This window comes from Micromesistius poutassou (assembly GCF_964030765.1).
Source record: "Micromesistius poutassou genome assembly, contig: SCAFFOLD_1512, whole genome shotgun sequence".
NCBI lineage: Eukaryota > Metazoa > Chordata > Actinopteri > Gadiformes > Gadidae > Micromesistius > Micromesistius poutassou.
This window is the reverse complement of record NW_028180058.1, coordinates 32-11,888: the sequence shown is the minus strand read 5'-3', so window position 1 is coordinate 11,888 and position 11,857 is coordinate 32. Positions and strand designations below refer to the sequence as shown.

Sequence of the window (11,857 nt, the reverse complement as noted above, 5' to 3'; positions counted from 1 at the left end):
ATGTTCACGATCGGAGCGAGAGAGAGGAAGGGAGGGAGGGAGGGAGGGAGGGAGAGGTAGAGAGAAGAGAGACATAGGCAGTGAGAAAGAGAGAGGAAACAAGAGAAGGAAAGGAAGAGAGCAAGAGAGAATATAAAATAAATAACTGAACATGAATTGAGGTAGGGTGTTCCTCCTCCCTCCGTGGCCCATGTGTTGTCTATTAACTGTTGCTCTATTGTCTCTGCCATGCTCCCATCACACACACACACCACACTGCGCCTGCCAGCAACATGGCAGCCAAATCAATGGGAAATCACAACCACACACAGGAATAAACACACACACACACACACACACACGCATGAATGTGCCAGCATCCAATCCCCACAGAGCTGGCGTGTGTAGAAGCAGCACACCCATCCCATAATCAGCCCTCATCCACCACAGGCCACTTTCCAGTCCCAAGGTTGGGGAGGGGGGAGAGGAGGGGAGGGGGGAGGGAGAGGTGGGGAGGGGGAGGGGGGGGGAGGACGGCTTAGCAGGTAGAGAGTGCGGGCCCATTGTGTGCAGAGTGTGGGGGTGGGCTGACACACACACACACACACACACACACACACACACACACACACACACACACACACACACACACAGACAGACAGACAGACAGACAGACAGACAGACACACACACACAGAGACACACACACACACACACTCTCACTCTCTCTGGGATGGATTTCATTCAGAGTTCTGGTCCAGATTGTAATCCCAGTTAAGATTAGAGTCAGTGAAAACATTCGGTATGAAATCAAGAGCACAGAGGAGAAAAAAGCAACACAGAAAATAAGTGGAATTATTGGTGCTTATTGGTTTGGACGAGCAGCGGGACGGCGCAGTCCCAGCCACGGTCCGCTGGAGAAGCAGACAAGTGCTTCTCTGGCTTTAAGCGCCTTCAAGCTGCAGCGCTTTATCGCCCGGAACAAAATGTAGGAATACTGCCTGGGCGTGTGGCGCGGCCAAACAGGGTTTTCATTACAGAGCCGACGTGATGGAGACCGGTCCAGACGTGGACCGAGACAAACACGGCAAACTCTCCATCACCTCCTCTGACAGCCAGGGCGGGGCGGTGCTTGTTTTCGGGGACGGTACCGGTTTGTTACGGTGTGCGGATGCTTTTGGGTGTAATAAGCGGGGCCGGGACGATATGCATGTGTGCCGTGGTCGATATGATCAGATGCCGCGCCGATTCGATATGCAGTGCGATTTTTAAAACTAACTCGACTCCAATGGAAAACAAAGTATCATGCACCTATACAGACTGTATATATTATATAATGAGGCATATTTCGAAAAACAATGCACGTCACGTGTATTTCTGCCTGTATTACTGTCATCCTACTTATACTGCACGGAAAAGTGTACAATACAATGAAAAATATGATAATAAATATATTGATTTATTATCTATGTGCTATAACACACATCAATATAACGAGCCCTCCCCTATAACAGTGTTTTTGTGGCATATATCATTTCAATCGTTTCCCTTGAGCAAAATAAATGAATTCACGCTGTTCAATGTTATTACAGGAAGAACGACAACTAGATGAAACGGCCAGGGTCCACGGATGTGGTCTGTTGAAGGTTTACATCCCTGCCGTTGAGCTGATACTGCTGAAAGTAAACCCAACAGCAGTCAGAAACAGCGGACCATGACGACCTCTCAGCTTTACGATATGAGGACACAATGGTCAGCTCAATATATAGAAATATATACATATATACATATAAATAGGTAGCCTTCTCCAATGAACATTTCTACAATGAATATGGGAATGTTTCATGATATTTTTCCATTTTCTGTCATTTTTCCCATCGAATACGCAGTATATTTTCATTATCGGTGGTTTATAATACCTTGGGAATTTGAACACAAATGAGTATACATTTGTAATGATAGTCAAAGCCAAAGATAATAGCAATGTTAAAAGCATCCATTTTCAACCAAAGTAAAGAACAAGCACGCAGTTTGTCAGGCACGTTTTCCAAAACGATAGATGTGCGTAAACGCAGAAACGTGAGAGAAACCCGAAAAATCATAACACAGACACATGAGGAAAAACACACAGACACCACAGAGATAAGTACTGGATCTTGTTCTGGCATAATGGGCGAAGCACAAGGGCTTTAGGAGAGGGAAACACACCACACACACACACACACACACACACACACACACACACACACAGGACCGAGTCCAACTCTCCCATCCACGCTAAACAGAACCTGCTGTGTGTGTGTGTGTGTGTGTGTGTGTGTGTGTGTGTGTGTGTGTGTGTGTGTGTGTGTGTGTGTGTGTGTGTGTGTGTGTGTGTTTTCCTGGGCTTGGCAGGCCCACAGCTCTCTCTCCGGTTACACACACAGAGGAAGGCTCAGAGCAATAACAAAGGCCTTTCAAAGAAACCCTCCACAGGTTAAGATAAAATGCTTTCGCCGGGGCTGATAGAAAGCATCTGTGGCTTAACCGTGCAGCGCTGGTATTAGTGTCGCGGTATGGAGGGCAGATTGCACCGCGTTGATTAAACCAGACGCCGGATTTACCCGTGTTCCCTTGTTCACCGCATCTCGCGTTGCACACGGACACAAACACACACACAAAACCCTCCCACTGACACACACACACACACACACACAGCTCCAAAAGGCAAACGCGCACGCATACACAAACACATACACTCACACACAGGTGTACAGACACACACACACAGACACACACAGGTGTACAGCACACACCTCCAATCTCATTAACAAACAGGCATACACAAACCCCCACACACACACACCTCCAACCTCATAAACACATACACATATACAAGCGCACACACACACACACACACACACACACACACACACACACACACACACACACACACACACACACACACACACACACACACACACACACACACACACACACAGCGTCCAGCTCCAATAATCACAGCAGCACCTGTGTGGTGTGCGTCCGGCGGTTCCACAGTGGGAAACAGAAAGCAGAGTCGGCCTGTTACCAGGGCCCCCCGCCCCCCCCCTCCGAGGAGAGGGCCTGCTACCACACATGGCCTCGTGGCCCCCCCGCCCATGAGGAGCCTTGATTTGTAGGCCAGCCTCATCTGGGCCTCAGGATTTATAGCGGCGCAGGATTGTTCTCTGGTCCTGTGTTTAAGAAGCCATACGCTTCGGTGCCACTGCTGTGTAGCAGATCGGAAGCGTGTATCGGAAGTGTGTGTGAGGAGGACGTGTGAGGACTGTGTGTGTGTGTGAGGAGAGTGTATGTGAGGAGAGTGTTTGTGAGGGGAGTGTGTGTGAGGAGAGTGTGTGTGAGAAGAGTGTGTGTGAGAAGAGTGTGTGTGTGAGAAGAGTGTGTGTGAGGAGAGTGTGTGTGAGGAGAGTGTGTGTGAGGAGAGTGTGTGTAAGGTGAGTGTGTGAGAGGAGTGTGTTTGAGGAGAGTGTGTGAGAAGTGTGTCGTGTGCGTCTCTGCCCTTAAGACTTGTTATCCCGAGACCCTCTGCACATTAAAGAGAGGATGCAGAGACGGTGAACCACTGCGTGTGTTAGAGCAGCTGTACCATGAAATGGAATAAATATATAAATTGTTGTACTCTTAAGCACACACAAAACGACTTTCAAGTGACTTTGAAATAAGGCAACAACATTTGTAAACAGTTTTGCTGTGATGACCATAAGTGTGTCGTCTTTAGGACACACACACAGACTGTATACACACAAATCTGCATACACTCAGTCACTCTCACATAGTAATGTAAATATACATTCATGCAGTCTCAAACACACACACACACGCACGCACGCACGCACGCACCCATGCACGCACACACACACACACACACACACACACACACACACACACACACACACACACACACACACACACACACACACACACACACACACACACACACACACACACACACACACACACACACACACACGCGCGCGCGTGCGCGCCGCCGTCCTCACCTGGAACCCCTGGATGCGTGCCAGGTAGTCCAGCTGCTGCGCCGGCTGCACCGAGACCAGAGAGGAGCAGGAGGAGGAGGAGGGGCCCGAGGAGGAGGAGGAGGAGGAGGGGGGAGGGCTCTTCCCCTTCAGTCCCGGGGGGGCGTCGCCCGCCACCTGCCCGTTCAGCAGCAGCTCCCGGGCCAGGGCGGCGGTGGGGCCGGCCGGCGGCGCCTGCAGCCCGTAGTAGGGCCCCGCGGGCTCCTTGGAGGTCAGGTAGCCGCCGCCGCCGCCGCCGCCGCCGCCGCCGCCGCCACCGCCGGCCCCGGGGCCCCCCCCGCCGCCCTGCATCCGGCTGGCCTCCATCTCCTGGTAGACGTCAGGGCTGAGGTGGAGCAGCCCCTTCTGGGCTGCGGGGGGGGGGGGGGCGGAGAGAGGGGGAGGAGGGGGGGAGAGAGAGGGGAGGATGTCAGGTTAAAGAGATGTATTTGTGCATGTGTGACAATGTAAAGTCGCACAACCGTGGTAACGGTGGGATAGAGAGAGAGAGAGAGAGAGAGAGAGAGAAAGACTGCCTGTCAATCACAGGTGAATGCTCTACAAGACGCCTCAACGGCAGAGAGGAGCAGGGAGGGAGGGATCAGAGAGGGAGGTGTTGATGATTTTTCTTTTAATTGGCTCCTTCCAGCTCTCTCACCTTACAACTCTTGCATCTTACCCACAGCATTTTAAATTAATGAATGGCTATAGACGAGAGACAGGGTGGGGAAAGGGGGGGCAAGGGGGGGGGGAAAGATAGACAAATGAAAAGAGAAGAGAAAAGAGACTAGAACAAATGTGAAGGGGAGTACGGATAGAGCAGAGGGAATGGGAGAAGGAAAATGATGAATTGACATACATCATTGCAAACAGTGGATGGTTTACAGTTGTGTACCTTTCAGAGAAAATGGGAAATTGAGATGAGGGAAGGGGGGGGAAAAAACTGAGGGAGAAGGAATATTTCATCCCCACATCAATACCACAGAAAATCATTTGCACACATATTCTCCTGTCAGTCAATATCCAACAAAGCCCTGGTGTGGGTAAGAGACGTGTGTGTGTGTGTGTGTGTGTGTGTGTGTGTGTGTTTTATTTCCCAGCAGGCACTTCGATAGTACTTGGAATTGCCAGACCACACAAAACTGTCATCTACACTAGGTGATGGAATGTCAGGTTTTGAGCCAAGCTAAACACACACACACACACACACACACACACACACACACACACACACACACACACACACACACACACACACACACACACACACACACACACACACACACACACACACACACACACACACAGTCTCTTTCTTCCTCTCTCTCTGGAACGCACACACAAACACAGACCCGCCCACCCACACATACGCAGATACTATCCCCACACCTAACAGTATCAACAAAGACGGCGACGTAACCCCGTGCAGGAGGCTCTGGCCGGTGTCACTTCATTGTGATCCAGCTCTCGGAGACGCACACGAGAGAGCAGAGCGAAGCTCAAAGTGTGCCCCGCCGTGCGGGGCCAACGATAGGCCGCTGACGAGGACCACGCCCCCCCGGCCCGGTCCCACCAACACTGCCACTGCTCGGGCTGCAGCCAGTGGGAGTGGACGGTGTGGCCGAGGGAGGAGCTTAAAGCCAGCACATGAATTGAGTGTCGATTGTCCAATCACATGGCCGAGACTTTGCGTTTAGGGCCTTTAGCAGACGGCTTTATCCAAAGCGACGGTTAACACACACCGACGGCGGAGTCAACCATGCACGGCCACAGCCAGCTCGTCAGGAGCAGTTAGGGTTAAGTGTCTCGCTCAGGGACACGTCGACACTAGGAGGAGCCGGGGGTTGAACTAGCAACCTTCCGGTTACAAGTCAACCCTGCTCTACCTCCTGAGCCAAGTCGACTTGAGGCCGCACTATGCGTCCATTTTGCATAGTTAACAGAATTTCTACTTTTCTCCCCCGCCACATTTTAAATGCACTACGACCCCCGATACACAGGCCGTCCCATGGTCGGTCGCTCCTCACACCATACGGCCGTCAACACGGCGTGAGCAGGGGGGTGTGTCTGTCCAACCTCTGGGGGACGCGGTCAGGGTAAGGGCTAGGGTGAAGGGATGAGGGGGGGCTCGGTGAACGGGACCAGGCCGTGGGGGGGGGGGGGCGTGTTGGGTCCAGTTGGGGCCCAGTGTGTGTCTGGAGCCACGTCGGCTCAGTCCTATTGGTGGACATTTGGCCTTGTGCGTTGGACCCGCGGGACAGAAACGGTTGCAGAGTGGCGTCTTCTCCACGCTTCACAAACTGTGTGTGCGTGTGCGTGGAAGGCAACGTGTTCTAGGGAGGAAAAGTGTGGTGGATATAGGAGAAGAAAAAAAACGGTGACAGGGCCAGAGCGAAGAGGAGCGATGAAGAAGAAGAGAGACAACAGACAAACGGAGGAGACGGAGGAGTGATGATGAGGAGGAGGAGGAGGAGGAGGAGGAGGAGGAGGAGGAGGAGGAGGAGGAGGAGGAGGAGATAGTGCCAGAGAGGGAAGAGAATTAGCAGCCAGTAAAGGTCATCAGAGACAGGAAGACCAGCTGTGTGGCTGCGTATCTGTGTGTGTGTGTGTGTGTGTGTGTGTGTGTGTGTGTGTGTGCGTGCGTGCGTGCCTGTGTGTGAGTAGCTCAGAGAAAGCACAGGCGCATCTACATGACTGACAGCCCACTTCCTGTTTGAGTTAACTGTGAGTTAAATCTTGCACGCACACGCACACAGACACACAAACACAAGAACACACACACACACACACACACACACACACACACACACACACACACACACACACACACACACACACACACACACACACACACACACACACACACACACACACACAGCCACACAGAACCTCAGAACCTCAGCCTTAAATGGTCTTAAAACATGACACAGGGAAAGGGAAATTGCTTTTCCGTATAGAATTTTACGTTTCTGGGAACCTGCGAATGGTATTTCATTTATTACGAACAATAAAGAAAACTGAGAAGAAAAAACTGTTGCCTGTTGCAGGGGGTGAGGCGGGGAGGGGGAGGGTTGAAAAGAAGCAGCCAAATCACCATCAAACTCATGATATTACTCATACTACAACAAATGAAGTGCTGGCCAGAAATGACACAACCCTCCCCCCCCCGATGACAACTCCAATTTACATTTACACACATGAAGCTGGCAGGCCTGTGCATGCTGACCGGCTGGGTAGTAAAAACAGCACTAGGTGTTAGCCCACATGACATCAGCTGTGTGGATGGGGGCTGGATGCAATCCATGTGGGTATGTATGGATATATATATATATATATATATATATATATATATATATATATATATATATTTCTGTATGTGAACAATGTAAAGTTGCACAACCGCGGTAACAGTGGGATATGAGAGAGAGAGAGAGAGAGAGAGAGAGAGAGAGAGAGAGAGAGAGACTCACTCTATGAACAAGGAGGTAACGGCGAGCGATAGAGTTACAGAGAGAAAGAGAGAGAGGGACGGGGGAATGAGAGAGGGGGAGAGAGAGAGAGAGGAAACGATAGAAACAGAGCAGAACGCTAGAGAAGGGATAGAGAGCCACGGAGAAGTAATAGAAGGCTAGGGAGAGATGAGATGAGATGAGATGAACCAGAGGGCGAGCAGGACCGTGTGTCCGTGGTGCCGGCTCCAGCCCTGTGCTCGGGGTCCCACCCAGGCCCGGGGTCCGGTGGGCCGGGGGAGCTCTGGACCGGAGCCCAGCCGGGATCTGATGGAAAACAGACAGGGGCCCAGTGCTACAAATCACCACCACACACACACACACACACACACACACACACAGACGCACAACCAAAGAGACACACACACAAACGAGTGTACACAGACCAACACGAGCTCACCCTGACACATCCTCATTACACACGCAGCCAGCCGAACACACTGGAAAACAACTCCGCAGACACACACACACAACGCATGCTTGCACGCACACGTGGAGATGCGGAGAAGCACACATGATTCCTGTGACACACAGATTCTCTCGCTGACTCCCGCTGTCTCGCACGCACGCGCACACGCACACACAGCACGAAATGAGATGTGGTAAGTGGAGTGAAAGGCTCTGCTGCATTACCCGTTGGAATAAAGAGAAGAAAAATATTTTTTTTCACAGCACCTCCTTCTTTGGGTCGAGACTCTCTTCCTGTCTCGTTCTAGCTCTGCTTCACTCGACCATCATTCATGGATGAACATCGCAGCCCACACACAGTCGGGCAGACACACGAAAGAGGACAGTTTGCCCAAAGCGAATAGGGGAGAATTCTTTCAAAGCAAACTGTAGCGTTGCATGGAGCACAAACAATATGTGGATTTAGGTTAACGCTTCTGAAAAACAGCGAGTGCTGTTCAAATACCAAACATGGCACCGAACGGTTTGGCTGTGTGACACAGCTCCGCACTTATCCCACTGTTTCCTACATAATGTCCTTTGTGTGTGTTTCAAATGAGAGAGAGAGTGAGTGAGTGAGTAAGTGAGTGAGACACACACACACACACACAAACACACACACACACACACACACACACACACACACTCTCCCTGTATTCTTAAAGATAACGTTATCTAGTGTTTGTCCCATTCTCGATAGTGATGTAATAACATCCCGTTATTCATCCTGACCGAGACGGACAGTGATTCGGGGATTTCCGCAGAGATGAGTAAGAGGTAAAGGATGACTGGGACCTTCTTCAACAGAACTCAGTGCACTGCAACGTTCGCCGACCAGTATGTGCAGAAATGTACTGTTACAGTATACTAACGCACCTTTATTTAATTACTTCAATGTCTGCATTTTCCTCATTTGTGAGTGTTTTACGACCAGCAAGGTCTGGAATTGCAGCTCCATTCTTTTTAATGGGGCCACGGTACGATTGCAGTTTGATTTTGGCAGTCGAATGGCATAATGGGTTTGACATGCCAGGTTCAGGCAATAGAAGGATTTGATCGCTTGAACCGCTTCACGTTTTGGAAACAACAGCGACGTGATATTATGATAATGAGGCGATGCCAGGGCTTGTTTGCCTGTCCGCGGTGTGTCGCAGTTCTTCACAATCTAATTATGGTGGAGGCTGTGGTTGTCCCGCCTTCAAATTCAATCCCTCCGCAGTGCATCAAAGCAACGGCTATGTAAACGTGCGCGCGCAACACGCGCGTGCGGACGTGCGCAAGGTACAGACGCACACACACACACAGACACGCTCGCACGCACGCACACACACACACAGAGACACGCACACACACACACACACACACGCACGCACCCAAACAAAATCACCACACAAACACACTGTATCGGCTTGAGTTACTTGTAAACGGTGTTTATGCAATAAACATTATTCTGGGATCAAAATGCTGATTATGCGATAGTCGAGTGAGCGACAAACCATAACTGGGAATGAAACGAGTCCAAACACAATGTCTCGGGCCAAGGGCCGGAATAATTATCCAGGGATAATGGTTTCTCAGGCCTGGCTCGTACTCTGAGACACTGGGGCAGCGCCTGGGGCCGGTCAAGCTTAACAACTAACCCCTCTTACCAAAATCACAACAATGACACATCATCATTTCAGCAATAACCAAACCACACAACCAAAGCGTCCCGGAACAAGTCCAAGCAGGCCAGGCCAAGTCAACGATCCATGGACAATCAAATCTAACTGAAGTCTGAAGTCATCGGTTGGTCATTCGGCCAATCTTTTCGCTTTAACCTTTGACATGGGAGAAGGGACAGATTCGTCCGTCCGTGTTTCAGAAGGAGTGCCGTGGACCTACACATGCTCAGGGGCCTGTTGGAGCCAGAGGGGATGGTGACGCATCTGATTCTAAAAAGCCTGTTGGTTCGTTTCTGTGACCGAGCGCCGCGCCACATCTAGGAGACTGTTCACTCGCCCCCCCCCCCCAAACTGGTCTCTTCCCCTTGTGGTTGGCATGCGAGAAGAGAGAGAGAGAGAGAGAGAGAGAGAGAGAGAGAGAGAGAGAGAGAGAGAGAGAGGTGCTTGCAGCGTATTCTCCCTCTGTCTGACGGAGACATTTGCACAAATTAGACACAGTTGCTCCAATAAACAGGCATTCTATTAGGAATCACCCTTGCTTGCATTTGAATGCCATTTATTGTAGCTCATAAACAGAAGTATGCCAGGTTTAATGAATTATTAAACCTGGCATACGTGGATGAAAATTAAGTGGCTCATGAAAACTCCCAGTGAGAGAGTGAGAGTTTGTAACGATCGCTACACCCAATTTGAAATGCCTTTAACTACGTCTATGGTTCCAGCACGTTAGTGTTGGCTAATGGGCTAGGGGAGGGCGTGTGCTTGTTGTGGTTGTTTCCTTGTTGTTGCTACGTGTTATTGCGTTTTAGCGGTTGTAAGTGCAGTGGCGTCTGTTTACACCAGGCTGTAAGGCTCATTTCCCCCACTGGGACCATAAGGTTTGATACCGCCTTCAGACTGAATCGGTGTCGACTCAAACAGAGCGAGCTCAAAGTAGGATGCCTTCTTTATTGATAGGGGAGCAACAAGGGAGCTTTATGGGGAACTATTGCTATCTGGATAACAAATGTTCTAGAAGGATCGTCTTCACCAACCGATCTGAAGGCTTTGTGAAAGATCTCATCAGACTCCCATACCCTTTTTTTTTATGTTTTCAAGACCATCATGTATTCATATAAAGACCAGCATATGAAGCCTAATCCTGGCCTTGTTCGGGCCGTCTGCATCTCACAGTGGAGGTTTTCACACGGCGGAGACGGCAGATAACCTTTCCTCCACAATCTCTGTGTCTCCATCCCTTGATCTGACTTAAGCTGCTCCACAGAGATCCGTCTCTTCGGTTCTCAAACCTAAACAAGCAGATCTATCTCCAACAAAGACCTTTGTACATGTGTGTAATGCATAAGCATAACGCTGAGGAAGAGAAATATGCTTCATCGCTTAAAATCGATAAGCATCTAAGGGACCATTTGAAAGACATTTGCACCAAAGAACATAGGTTTGTTGTGCTGCTTTGGGTGTGGCGGCAGCGTGCATGTAGGGATGCGCGTCGGCATGCGCGTCGGCATAGCCTACGAACTCTAATGCGTGTGTGTGTGTGCGCACAGTAGGCACGTTTGTGTGTGAAGCCTACTTGAGAGGCTACGTTAAGCAGCAGGGACTCTCCCCCCCCCCCCCCCCCCCCTCCCCCCTCTCACCCCCTCCCGGGGCCCTCGTGTGCTTGGCCCTGTAAGCCTGCGTGAATGGGACCACCCCCCGCCAGATTCATGGGACCCCCCCACCCATCACCCCCCCCACCACCACGGGAACCCAGGGCTCGATTGAGCTGACAGTCAGTCGCCATTGACCAGTCAGCGAGATTAAACGCTGGGCCTTCTCCGCCACTAAAGCCACCTGCAGGAAGGAGGGAGGGAGGGAGGGAGGGGCGGGGGGGCCAGCACTGAGGGAGGAGATGCAGCGATGGGCGAGTGAGACGTGCGGATACTCACTGTTACTTGTCGCTTCGGTAAAAGGCGCCTTTTGTCCGTTCCAGCCTTTGTTGTCCATCTGTAGTGATGAGAGAGAGAGAGAGAGAGAGAGAGAGAGAGGGTGGAGATAGAGGGGGTGTAGGAGGACGAGTGAGAGAGAGAGAGAGAGAGAGAGAGAGAGAGAGAGAGAGAGAGAGAGAGAGAGAGAGAGAGAGAGAGAGAGAAATGGAGAGAGGAACAGAGAGATGTAGAACTTTGAACAAACTGCTTCTTCATGCATGTCAGACAAGGCCC

The 11,857-nt window shown here is 50.8% G+C and overlaps 1 protein-coding gene across 1 annotated transcript; it reads right to left on the bottom strand.

Annotated features, from left to right (window-relative positions):
• Positions 1 to 4,018: 4,018 nt before the first annotated feature.
• Positions 4,019 to 11,638, bottom strand: LOC311371175 (double-stranded RNA-binding protein Staufen homolog 2-like; the record flags this gene model as incomplete). The annotated part of the gene is made up of 2 exons (XM_084489380.1): positions 11,585 to 11,638; positions 4,019 to 4,407 (listed from the first exon to the last, which is right to left on the bottom strand). A coding segment is annotated over exon 2 (345 nt), but the record flags the coding sequence as incomplete, so codon positions are not given.
• Positions 11,639 to 11,857: the final 219 nt, after the last annotated feature.